General features: G+C 39.4%; 1 protein-coding gene across 1 annotated transcript in view; it reads right to left on the bottom strand.

Annotated features, from left to right (window-relative positions):
- col7a1l (collagen type VII alpha 1-like) overlaps positions 1 to 13,771 on the bottom strand; it is a 148,432-nt gene that overhangs the window by 39,956 nt on the left and 94,705 nt on the right. The window contains exons 59-73 of the mRNA XM_084050160.1: positions 13,256 to 13,321; positions 11,927 to 11,971; positions 11,802 to 11,837; positions 10,961 to 10,987; positions 10,686 to 10,757; positions 9,595 to 9,657; positions 7,226 to 7,243; positions 7,084 to 7,119; positions 6,943 to 6,981; positions 6,360 to 6,395; positions 6,115 to 6,249; positions 5,131 to 5,211; positions 3,038 to 3,238; positions 1,615 to 1,713; positions 461 to 505 (exon numbers count right to left, since the gene is read on the bottom strand). Coding sequence (XP_083906286.1) covers positions 461 to 505; positions 1,615 to 1,713; positions 3,038 to 3,238; positions 5,131 to 5,211; positions 6,115 to 6,249; positions 6,360 to 6,395; positions 6,943 to 6,981; positions 7,084 to 7,119; positions 7,226 to 7,243; positions 9,595 to 9,657; positions 10,686 to 10,757; positions 10,961 to 10,987; positions 11,802 to 11,837; positions 11,927 to 11,971; positions 13,256 to 13,321 — 999 coding nt within the window. The remainder of the gene's footprint in view (positions 1 to 460; positions 506 to 1,614; positions 1,714 to 3,037; positions 3,239 to 5,130; positions 5,212 to 6,114; positions 6,250 to 6,359; positions 6,396 to 6,942; positions 6,982 to 7,083; positions 7,120 to 7,225; positions 7,244 to 9,594; positions 9,658 to 10,685; positions 10,758 to 10,960; positions 10,988 to 11,801; positions 11,838 to 11,926; positions 11,972 to 13,255; positions 13,322 to 13,771) is intronic.

Here is a 13,771-nt window from a genome sequence, read left to right as displayed (position 1 = left end):
AGTCAGATATTGTCCTCTAGTTTCATATCCATTTAAAGTTCTAGCAAAAAAACGTGTGTTTAGGTTAGTATCTCCACTTTTCCACGAGCTGTGCTCACGGACAACATTCTCTGCCGCGCACCAATCGCGGGGCACCTGTCAATTGCGGGCAGAGAATGTTGTTGTCCGAGTGCAGCTCATAGAAAAGTGGAGAGATTTGACAAAACACACGTTTTCTGCCAGAACTTTCAAAAAAACATTGTTATTTTACTCCACTATAACTATATGAACTTTAGTTACTAGTTACTTCATCCCTATATACATTTCTACATTATAGTATTGACACTTTTACTTAGTAAAAAGCATTTAGTACTTCTTCCACCACTGTGTATCTGGAATACACAAAATGTATGCAATATCACAGCTATTCTATAGGGCTATAGAGTCTCCGGTGCGGTTTTGCGTTGTGGTGGACATTTACCAGGCGTTGTCTCTGCCTCTTATGTCTTCCTTTGTTTCCTTTTCCCTGGTTAAGAAGTTTACAGTCAATTAGAACGAAGGAAAAAGGTTGAACATGCCTCAAAAGTTGGTTGATAAAGAAAGAAGGACAATGACGAGTTAACCACTTAAAACCTATAATTTGTCCCTCAGGGCTCTTGTAGTGAATCTTCTGTTTTCGTTCTACATCAATTAACTTCAATTAACTTAGCTGAAACCAGCCGATCACACCCGGAATATGGATGGTGGGCTTTAAGTGGTTAAGGAAGATATATGAGAGGTGGTAAAAATAGTAGTTAATGAATACAAAATAAGTCAGTAATGTTAAGGTTTGTCAGACTGAATAACTATCATTTTGAGTACTTTCATTTATGTTATATACACCATATAAAGTCACTGTCAGGCAGAAACCTTGTATCATATTTCAAATTTAATGCCCTAGTTTATACTTTGTCGAATGGCAGTGTCATGCAAGAGTAGTGACAATAGCCGATCTGCAAGCTCACAATGCGTCACAATGTGAGATATTTTCGTTTTATTTGATATTGCTCGCCTTTAATGACATTGCCAAAAGAGGGACGCCAGGTTGCAAAGTGATCAGGTCTGTCAGGTCTGTTAAGACCTTTTAACAAATGACAAGACCTTGTAAATTAGATCCTTTGTAAACACATGTTTTTTCCCCCAATTCCTGAAAAGTAACCATTTTGGACGTACAAGATTTTATTCCCGACAGCGCCAACATACTATATTGTCCAAAACGTTTCGGGGATTCAAATTCCAAAACAGCAAATAGTAGCAGATCTACAAGCTCAAAACACATCGGTTTGCACTGCGTTTCAAGCTTGTGGATCTGTTACTGTTGAGTGACGCTGTGGTATGATCAAGTATAAGGGCGTTAATTTACAAAAAAATCACAAAAACATTCTGCCCAACAGCAATGATATGATATTACAGTATATACACATACAGTATATTACAGTATATACACATACAGTATACATGTGTCTTGAAGGCTATGAAAAAATCATTAGTGCATGATTGCAACTGTATAGATGTGTATATGGTATTTCTTGGTGATCAAATAAGCAGGAATGATCTTTTGGCTGCTGTCACATCCCATCGTGAAGCTCTTTGTACCTTCCCACCACGATCCTTGTGCTTCCTCTTCTCTGCAGCAGAGCTCTTCTTCACCGAGTCTCCTCCCTGTGACAGGATCGCCGTCTCCACCACGACCCTCTGACGCACACGCACACACACACACACACACACACACACACACGTTTGTATTACTATAATTGTGAGGACATCAACATTTTAGAAACCCGATTTTATGATCGATTCATGATTTCTTTGGGGCATCTTTAACGCCGGAAAATAGCAGATCTACAAGCTCACAACGTGTCGCTCTGCGACACGTTGTGAGCTTGTAGATCGGCTATTTTACGGTGTGCGCTATCGCCGCACAACACAACACAAAAATCGACAACCCGAGCCCTAAACCTAACCTCTAAATGTCTAATCATAAACCTAAACACACACACACACACACACACACACACACACACACACACACACACACACACACACACACACGCGCGGTTAACATGCGGTAACTAGGAAAAAATCACGTGGGTCTCGGGATCGAAATAGAAACAAACGTCATGGCTCCGATGCGGGATCTCTGACTCTTCATGTGACGTCAGTTGTGTCTGATGTATCTATGACAGGGGTGCCCACACTTTTTTTTACTTGAGAACTTCTTTTAACGCTTTAACTGCCAGAGTAAAAGTGTAATAGTGCCACCCCATTGCCAGCGAAAACGCTGGCAATGGGGGTGGGGATGGGGTACCTACAGTACCTTTGAAAAATCATGGAATATTTTAGAACATTTTAATTATAATTTTTTAGGGGCATGACATGTGTTCTACCTGCAAAGCCTTTGTGATCAACTGGTAGATCGCAATCTACCTTTTGGGCACCCCTGATCTATGACATACAGTAGAACTTCAACTTTGGGCTCTATTTTCAGCACAATCAAAGCCCCATTGACTTCCATTATGAAATTAAATGTCGGGCAAATAATTTTCTTTGGTTAAAATAAGTAAGAAATAGCTCTATATTCTGATAGTAATCATTGCTATAGAATGTTTGTTCAGTAACAAGAGTCTCCATGTCTCTCCAGCTCTTTAATGAACAGAAAAGGGCATTTCCAGGTCGGGATACCAATTTTATCCAATCAGGATAGATAACTCAGTCAGGACTCAGGATACAGATTAAACAAGTGAAATTGGAAGTGAAGTGACACAAAGAACATTGGAACTGGGAACACTGCGTGAGGTGATAATTGTCATGCTGATGGTCGCCTTGACACATGCAGTAGCTGGGGCTGGGAATCGAACCTGGGAGTTTCTGCTTCCTCCCAGGCGGCCTCTCTACCCCTTACCTCTCGTGTTGTGGTATGGTTGAAGGTAGAGTTCCTTACCTCTCGTGGTGTGGTATGGTTGAAGGTAGAGTTCCTTACCTCTCGTGGTGTGGTATGGTTGAAGGTAGAGTTTCTTACCTCTCGAGGTGTGGTATGGTTGAAGGTAGAGTTGACGGCGGTGAGATTCATCCTGCGGGAGGATATTTCTCTTCCGTCTTCCTCGGCCATCATCACCATCATCCCCTTTGAGCCCAGCTCCACCCTGCCCAGCTCCTGCTGTCCGTTCAGCGAGGTGACGCTCCACGGGGTCGGACCTTCTGCGCCTTCGTTCAGCGAGTCCTTCAAGAGGAAACAGCAATGGATGGCTCAGGGTAGAGGAGAGAGTACAGCAACTTGCAATGGGCCTGGTCTTCAAGATACTCAAGGAACCAGAGCCCATGTACCTGTATAACTACTTCAAAAGAGTGAGTGACGCCCACGGGCACAATACAGAGGGAGTTTCACTGATCTCATTCCCCCCCAGATTCGGTACAAACATGGGGATGAATCATTCTACTATTCTGCCACCAAAATGCCATACCAACAGCCATCAAAAAAGTGTGACTCCCTACCCTCCTTCAAAACCGCCATAAGAGAGCACCTGTCTGCAATTTTTTTTAATTCCTTCCTGTTGCCACTGGAAGAGATGAACCCCCACTGTTTTGCTGTAAATATACTTTTACTGTTCCTAGTATTGATGATTTCTTGTATGGTATCGTATATTGTATGTCTTTAAACGTCTTGATTAATTGAATACACAGGACCACAATGGACACAAACAGGCTTTTTGTGTTATCCTTTCAGCATTATTATATAACTGCACCTTTGTACTTTTTGCAAACTGTTTTTATCCAAAGCGACTTACAATAAGTGCATTCAACATAGGTAGGGAACGAAAACTAATAATCACCAGAAGTTGTAAGTGCATTTCCTGCAAAAACAAGCAACCAAGAGTATACCTAGGGCTAAGGTAAAAGTGCAATATATCAGCTGCCTATTTCCTTAGACAGGTGAGACAAAATAGCTAGATCAAATGAGCAGGAGCTAAAACAAATAATTGTATTAACTAAACAAGATCCAATAAAAGAATACAACAATAAAACAAGCGTTCGTACAACTAGTTAACAACAAGTAGGCCAGGCAAAGGTTAAAGAAGCAGAAACTCCCAGGTTAATACAGTAAACTGTTAATAACAAAAACAGTGGGACCAGACATTATGATATTTTAGAGCTCCTGAGCTCCCTGCAACTCCCTCATAACTCCAACCCTGTTTATTCAACTGTTTCCTCCACTTCCTGTCGATTTGATCCAATGAAATCCAATGAAACTGGTCAGATGACCAATGATATCCAATGAAATCGACAGGAAGTGGAAAACACACAGCCTAGGAAGCAGGTGGTGCAAATGGAATATACTGTAGGAATATTGTGAGATCAAACCACATCCACTTCTAGAACCCAGCACCCAGAGAGGTGCTGCTACACCATGTACAGTATAAGAATAAGGATAAATACAACTAATAATAATATTACAAAATAAAGAATAATAAAGAATACAATAACTTTGACTGGTGACCAGTGTTCAGCTGACCAGTTATGACACGTGAGCTTGTAGATATTTTGTCAAGAGGGAAATAATCAGGGGACTGAGTATAGATGCCCTATGGCGTTGGTTCTCAAAGTGGGGTCCGGGGACCCCCAGCGGTCCTTCGGGGATACCAGGGGGTCCCCAGCAAAATGTGTTAATAAAGCGTCACAATCATTTAACCTCTTTATCCATATTTTATACTTTGGCTATTCAAAAATAGAAAAGCTAGATTGTAGATCTGCTATTTTTTTTAAATCGTGAAGATGTGCAAATCTTTAAATATATATATTTTTAAAGCGAACATTTGTAACTCAAAATCTTTGCTTCACAAAATATTTTGAGATGGGGGTCCGCGGCCAAATACATATCATTTTGGGGGCCCTTGACATGAAAAAGTTTGAGAACCACTGACCTAAGGGACTCCAGTCAACTAAGTATATAGGGTTTAAGTTGTTAAACAAATTGAATAACCCCACGCCAACTCATCTGCCAAGTTTGATCCAAATCCTGTTAAAACTGTCCGAGTTTTTGCTCTGACAGACAAACAAACAAACCAAACAGACGCTGTGAATAGAATCTAACCAGACATACAGTATTCTACTTACAGCTGAGAGAGGCTCTTGAAGTTGTCTGTCCAACTCCATTTCCACATCAGACTGTTTGGGAAGATCGAACGTCACCGAACTCTGTTTCACAAAAATAGGATCACGCGTGAGCTTCACTGCCCCGCTCATCCCCTAGGAATACACATTGTGTGTACCTCGCAGTGGTGTAAAGTAACTAAGTACATTTACTCAAGTACTGTACTTAAGTACAATTTTGAGGAATTTTTACTTTACTGGAGTATTTCCCATTTTCAGTACTTTTACTTCTACTCCACCACATCTCAGAGGCAAATATTGTACTTTTACTCCACTACAATTATTTGAAAACTTTAGTTACTCGTTACTTTTCAGATATAAATATATATTATGAAACATACATTAACTACTTTAGCCCTATTTTATACATAGGCTATTTGAAAATAGCCGATCTACAAGCTCACAACGCGTCGCGATGTGTTGTGAGCTTGTAGATCGGCTATTTTCAAACATTTTAGTACTTTTACTTTTGGTAGGCCTACTTTAAGTACATTTTTATGCCAATACTTTTGTACTTTTACTCAAGTAATTTTTTAATTCTGGACTTTTACTTGCAACAGAGTACTTCTATATTGCAGTATTGATACTTTTACTTAAGTAGAAAATGTGAGTACTTTTTCCACCACATGGTACCTCGTTCTGCACACACACTATGCACAGCAGCCATATTGGAAAGAAATTGGGGTATAAGGACCCCCACAACTCTGAGAGTGTACAAGTGGGAACAAAAATGGACCCTTACTGTTCCATTTGGTTCCATTTGTACACTCTCAGAGTTACACACCCATAAGGGGCCATTTGGAACCATGAGAGGGTCCCTGGACCACCCTTTGAGACCCACTGGTGTAACGAACTCTTAATTAATTAATTAATACCTGGCAGAGAATGTGTTAAAGACAAGTCAAATGTCATGATGGTCACAGCCCTACAAAGAGTACAGTGTGATACCTTGAGTTCGGTGATGACGTTGGATCTGTGAACATCTTCCTCCTTATTGGTTCTCCTGGAGTCGTCCAGGACCTGAAGCAACTCCTCCATTCCATCCTGGAGCAGCCTGTCGATCAACGCCTTCAGCAGGGACAGCTGGGAAATGGATTTTTTTCCCCCTTTCTTTAGTGATCACTGAACTACAGTGAGGGAATAATTATTTTGGATATGATGACAACTGTAAGATTTTCTGCTGTGAAACTCACCCGAATTCCATAGCCTTCAAACATCACCTCAATGTCCTGGAAGAGACGGAAACACATCGATCAATACATTAAGAACAATCAACAAATACATCATGTAAACCTAGGGGTGCAACAGTTAATTGAACTAATCCATTATAAAAAAGTAATAGATTTTTATCAAATACGGTACATATATGTTTTATTATTAAAAAAACACGCTTCTCGATTATGTTATTCACTGAAAAAGTAATCGATGGAATAACCTCTCAAGGAAAAAGAAAATCGATAGTTGCAGTCCTGGTACTGTGTGTGCTAATAATGTAGAAAGGGAATTACACAGTGTATGACAGGGGTCTTCAGTGTTTTTCAAACCAAGGACCCCTTAGCTGAGAGAGAGACGAAGAGACCCCCCCCCCACCACACTACATATTGGATTCATGTTAAATGTGTGTTTTCAGACATTTAACGACTTAAACCCAATTAAAATTGCAGATCTACAAGCTCACGACGCGTCTGCAATGTGTTGTGATTTTTTGGCCAACGTTAAAATAAAGTTGCCCCCCCCAGGGATCCCCGACCCCCCCCTGTTGAAGATGGTATGTACCTTCATCTCAATAGTCCTGCCAGGGGGACCAGCATCTCCCTGTAATGAACATGGAAGCAACAAGAATAAATACTACACTTTACAAATGTCCTTTTTGCTGATTAGATAGAAAGACCAAACAAATAAATATACAGTGATTACCTTGTCTCCTTTGAAACCTGTTTCTCCCTTATCTCCCTGCAAGGACATAACACTTTAGAATTAGACAACTGCTGAGCAATTATGTTAAATATTATCTATTTATATCAGATATCCATCATCAGCCAGCGATGGATCAGCTTACCTTTATACCCGCCGGACCCTAAAGTAGAGACAGAGACAGAAGCAACATAGAAACATGCATTTAGAATGCATGTAGATACAGTATAGAAACATGCATTATAGTAGATACAGTATAGAACAGGGGTCTTCTACGTTATTCAGGCCAAGGACCCCCTAGCTGAGAGAGAGAGATGAAGAAGGGACCCCACTCTATATTGTAAATATGAAACTTCTATCTATCTGGGGAGCCCCACCCTGACAAGCACTTGGAATTGTAGGCATTACATTTAGTTTGACTCGGTTCCCCAGATATATTGTGAAAATAGCCAAGCTACGAGCTTGTAGATTGGCTATTTTCACAATATTTGCCTCTTTCTTATGTAATATTTGTCAATTTGGCGAATTTGGTGTTAAAAAGGTCTTAAAAGTAATTAAATTGTCACTTTATAAATGTGCAGATACCCTGTATACACTTATACTATGTTGGTTTGTTTACTGTTGAGTGAGAAAACAATGTTGCATATTAAAGGAGGAGTTCACCCAAAAAAATATTTATTTGCTATCAATTGCACACCCCATGAAGCCTTGAATACATGGATTTATTTTGTTTTTTGTCGCATTCCTAAGCCAATAATTTGATGCCCGGGTGTATTTCCGATAGGAGACACAAAGAATCTACTTTGTGTCTCCTACCGGATACATTAGACGGTAGGAGACAGGAATCAAATTATTAGCTTAGGAATGCGACAAAAACACAAATAAATCCAGGGATTCAAGGCTTCATGGGGTGTGCAATTGTGGTGTCCAAATCACTTACAGGTTGAGAACCACTGCACTAGAAAGCACCAAGGTTCCAAGAATCCTGAATGGAAGATACACATGCATTCTGAATGCATGTGAGACATACAGTATGCATTTGGAATGCATGTGAGCCATGTGCATTTAGAATGCACGTAAGACACATGCATCATTTAGAATGCATGTACTGTAGACACATGATTTTTATCAATGCATGTAGATATGTGCATTTCTATTGCAGGTAGATAGAGTAGAAACATGCATTTAGAATGCATGGCGCCCAGCTTTACACCACAAGCCTATTAATAAGCATATAACAACAGCACACTGAGAAACAAACATGTCAACATGATATAATAACACCAAAGAGCTGTTGTTGACATGATGTGCTGTACGTTATATCAGGTGCTGACAAGCAGCATTAATTAATACAAATGGGATTGGTATTTAAGATAGTCAAAGAGACAGAGCCCTCAATACCCTCATACTTGACTAACTACTTCTCCAAGGTCAGTGACACCCACCCTACCATGATATGGTACCACCCACATTTAGAAAAAAAATGGGTAAGTTCTCATTCTACTGCTCTGCCATCAAAATGTGGAATGCCCTGACACCATCCATTAAACCAGTGGTTCTCAAACTTTTTCATGTCAAGGACCCCCAAAATGATATGTATTTGCCCGCGGACCCCCATCTAAAAAAAAATTGTTCCAGGGACCCCCAGAAGCAAAGATTTGAGTTACAAATGTTCGCTTTAAAAAATACATATTCAAAGATTTGCACAAATTTTCAAGATTTTTCAAAAATAGCAGATCTACAAGCTCGTAGCGCGGCACTCGGTGCCGCGCTATGAGCTTGTATATCTGCTATTTTTGAATAGCCAAAGTATAAAAGGTCATAATTATTCTGATGCTATATTTACACATTTTCCTGAGTACCCCCTAGAACCCCCTCAAGTACCCCTGGGGGTCCCCGGACCCCACTTTGAGAACCAAAGCATTAAACCATTAAATCCGGGAACGCATCTGTGTCACTTCTTTGGCTATCCAAAAATAGCAGATCTACAAGCTCATAGTGCGGCACCGAGTGCTATGAGCTTGTAGATCGGCTATTTTTTTTTAAAGAAATCGTGAAAATGTGTGCAAATCTTTGAATAATAATATGTACATTTTCAACTCAAATCTTTGCTTCTGGGGGTCCCTGGAACAAAATATTTTGAGATGGGGATCCTCGGCCAAATACATATAATTTTGGGGGTCCTTGACATGGAAAAAGTTGGAGCACTGTTAGGATTTAGAAATCATTTTTAGATATGTATTTGGCCGTGGACCCCCATCTAAAAATGTTTTGTTCTAGGGACCCCCATGAAGCAAAGATTTGATTTACAACTGTTCGCTTTAAAATAATTTACATAATCAAAGATTTGCAAAAAGGTTAGCCAAAGAAATCTAAAAATGACACAGATGCATTCCCAGTCTAAATTAATTAGCTAATGTCTGACTGTACCTTAGTGCTGTTTACATTTCGGACCAATTAAGAATTCAATCAATCAATCAATCATGGTAGCTGTGGGCAGGTATTAAAACTGACCGGAGCTCCTGGAGGACCCATCGGCATGGTGAAAGCTTGTCTCATCTCATCCACGGTGGCACCCTACCAAAAGACCAGACAGATTATCAGTCAACTCATTCACTGCCACTGACGTAAAAAACATATTTTTTTTCCAATTACCAAATCCGCCACGGACGTAAAAAACTTAATTTTGCAAAAAAACGTTGATTTTAAAAGATCTCACCGTCCTTCATCTCTCGAAGTGACACATTTCATTGTAGCACACCCGGATACGGAAATGACGTCAATCGAAGATTTCAGTTTCCGCCTGCCGGCGCTCTAAACCTTCCGCTAAATCGCCATTATCTCGGCTTTGTTTTTCTCCGCCGTGGAACGCTGTTTAGAAACGCTGTTTAGAAACTGCTACTACTGCTAAATGGAATGTCGCCGATTGTAAATTTCTTCTCTGGGCCACTCACACAACTACCCTGTGTGTCTACAAACAGTTGAACACGCGATCATAAGGGATTTAGCGAGGTCTGTGGCGAGGTGAAAAAGTACGTGCTTTTTCCCTTCACATGGCGAAAAATGGTGTTTTTACGCTGGGCTGGTGGACAGAGACTCCGCCCCGATCGGAATGTCTGTTGTCTGAGCGACGTGCACGTATCGCCGATGTGTTTATAAACGATTGGACTTGCGATCATAATGAAAAAAATAATAATTTGTGAACATTTTAAAGTTATAAAAAACACTAAATCGCTGGCAGTGGGCAAACACAGACAGAAATAAGTCTGGCAGAGAATGAGTTAAGATGCAGTAACTGTTACTTTTCAGGATTAAAAAAAATAGCAAAAGTAGCAGATCTACAAGCTCAAAACGCGTCGAAAACGGCAGGTTGGGTCGGGTTCGGGCAGAACTCTAGTAGAAACCAATGGGCGACATGAACGTTCCCTTCGTCCATATTTTTTTTACAGTCTATGGTCTTAGCGCAATGCGCAAACTCTGTACGCAGCCTAAAATAATGCCAGGATTGCACAGTATTGTTTTAAGACCAACACGCCAATGGGCAACACGACATTATCACTTAAATCATAAAACAACACGAGAAATGTAACAATGATCCTTCCTACCTCTGGAGTGACCAGAACCTGTGTACCAGGTAAGCCTGGGGCTCCTGCTTCTCCTTTAGTCCCGTCTTTACCCTGGTTTTAAACAAAGTATAGACATATTCAATTCACCAGCTGCTCTTATTTCAAATTAATTTAGTTTTCACAACATTAATGAATTTAATGCATTCATGTTATTTTCTGTCGAGTTAAAAACCACATGACTTTAATATCCTTTTACATTAATATTATTTCATATTAATGTAAGTGATAGTAATTTAATCTTTAATATGACTTACGTTAGTGGCAGCTTCACCCTTTTCACCCTGGAAGACGAGATGATAATATTAACTCAAAATACTGGAATGCCGATTTCGAGTGTATGTTGGCATTTTTGTGTTGTTTAGAATCTAAAAGACGATAAAATGCTGATGATAAACTTTGGATAATAGTGTATAATAATTGTAACTCAGAAAGTGCACAAATGAAACCAAATGGACCCTTACAGGGCAGAGCAGTGGTGGCCATTTTGTGGTTCCACCGATACAAAACCCATTCATTGTTTCCATAGAGATTTCTGAAAATATTTACCAAGGCTTCCACTTAAGACTATTGGATTAATTTATGAATTATTATTGTTATTATCATTTCTTTTTTTACACTTGTTTACCGTTTATTTTTATGAATCATTGTTGTTGTTTACCTTGTTGCACTGTATTTAATTCTGCAATTGGAAAGCACTTTGTAACTTTGTTTTGAAAAGTGCTTTATAAATAAAGTAATAAAGTATAATAAAGTATTATTATTATTATTATTATTATTATTATTATTATTATTATATAAATAATGTTAAGCCTGGAACGAGGCCATCCAGGCTTGATTCTGTGTCAAAACATTTTTTTTATTAATATTATACTATACTATATTATATCATATCATTTATATAAATATTTTCGGAAATCTGTAAGGGGAAAAAAATATGGGTTTTATCTGTGGCACCACCAAATGGCCACCACTGCTATGCCCTGTAAGGGTCCATTTGGTCACATTTGTACACTCTCTGAGATATAGACATGATGACTCAGGGAAACAAGGAACACAACACACACACAAAAAAATATATAAACAAATGAAAAGCACCTTTTTGCCATCGTCTCCTCTCATCCCTCGATCTCCCTGTGTAAATAAAACATGTAAGATATATTTCATAAGACTTTCGTGGCATAACAAACAAACAATCCAATTAAAACGTTTGAAAAACTCACATCTTTCCCCGTCAGGCCTCTTTTCCCATCAATACCAGGTCTACCCTGGAAAACAAAACAAATCAAATGTTTTTTATGTTGTTTCAAACAATTGCATTCATTTGCAATTCACTTAAATATTGCCATATAGGCTTCATATTAAATAATGTAAAATTATGCCTTTTCGACGCATTTTATGTCAACTTGTGGAAGAGTTACCGGTGTTGTGAGTGTATGTCTTATGTTGGATTTTATAGTAATTATACAATTCGGGGTTATTGTCAGATAAATCACAAATAGATTGAGACCATTAATAGCAGGGAGTGTTGAGCGGGAGGAGTAGGACCAAGGCTCTATGTCCTTCCGGTGCAACACACTCTCACTCCCCAAACAGCTTATCATGACTTATTTTGTCGACTAAAACTATGACGAAAAATGTTGGTCGACTACCTTTTTTTCACTGACGAAAACTAAATAAAAACTAAGCTATGATGACTAAAACTAAGACTAAATATACTGACAACTACAAACTAGACTAAAATGTTATGGAGGGACTAGTGGAGAAGAGATCCAGTAGAACTAAGATAAGTCATCATGGGTGCGTGCGGGTTGTCACGGTCCCCAAAAAATAGCTCATCTACAAGCTCACAATGCGTCGCACTGCGACGCATTGTGAGCTTGTAGATCAGCTATTTTCGGAATGCAGCCAAGAGGAAATTTTAGTCGACTAAATCAACTGTAGGCCTAGATTCAGTCGACTAAAATCTTATGATATTTAGTCAACTAAAACTAGACTAAAAGTAAAACATTTCAGATGACTAGAATATGACTAAAACTAAAGTAACATTTTATTCAAAAGACAATGACTAGAACTACTTCAATATTTGCTGTAAAAATCAACAATATAACACTATTATTGGGACAAATGTGACCAAACGTCAAACGTTTTACTGGAAGGGGCTACCCTTTTAGTCATCTGGTGCCGTCCGACAGAAATCATACTCAGAACCCCCCCTAGTCAACATGTGCCGTTTCAGCCCCTCCCCCTTATAGTCAAACGGGTGACTTCTTGGGACATCCGTCACAAGAAGTCACCCGTTTGCCCTCTTGGGAATGAGGATCGGGGGGGGCCTCCGCACTGGTAGGTGAGTCAGTAGGATACAACAGCAGTGACAACACAGAAATGTGTGAGGGGAGGAATCAATTGGCATAACGACTAAATTGGGGAGAAAAAAAAAAAAAAAAAAAAGCACAAATAAATGAATCATGGATAGTAGTGTCCTCCTCATAGTGCTCATACAGGATATAAAGTACATATATATATATAATATATTACAGAATCATACTCACTGGTGTTCCTGGCAAACCAGGCATCCCCGCAATCCCCCCTCGACCTTGGTCTCCTCTTTCTCCCTTCTGTCACACACACACACACACACACACACACACACACACACACACACACACACACACACACACACACACACACACACACACACACACACACACACACACACACACACACACACACACACACACTCTCACACTTTTATTATACTGTTAGCATTTGACCACAAACGCTATAAGAATGTTATTTAGATAGCATGTTGTTTAGAAAGATGCTAGGTTTGATGTATACCGGGGTATCCTAGTAGGCTACCACTTATTTTTGGTTAAAACAAAACGATTTTTTCTTAAAAGGTTAAAGCACTATATTCTGATAGTAATCATACTATAGTGTTCAGTAACAGGAGTCTCTCTGTCTCTCCAGTTCTTCAATAAACAGAAAATACATTTTCAGGTACGTAGGTGACAAAATGTCAGCCAATCAGGAGAGAGTACCCATTCATTAGCTTAATTTTTATA

The sequence above is a fragment of the Gymnoscopelus microlampas genome (genome assembly GCF_963454915.1).
Source record: "Gymnoscopelus microlampas genome assembly, chromosome: 23".
NCBI classification, from domain to species: Eukaryota; Metazoa; Chordata; class Actinopteri; order Myctophiformes; family Myctophidae; genus Gymnoscopelus; species Gymnoscopelus microlampas.
Note: the sequence above shows the minus strand (reverse complement) of the source record. Positions and strands in the feature narration are given on the sequence as shown.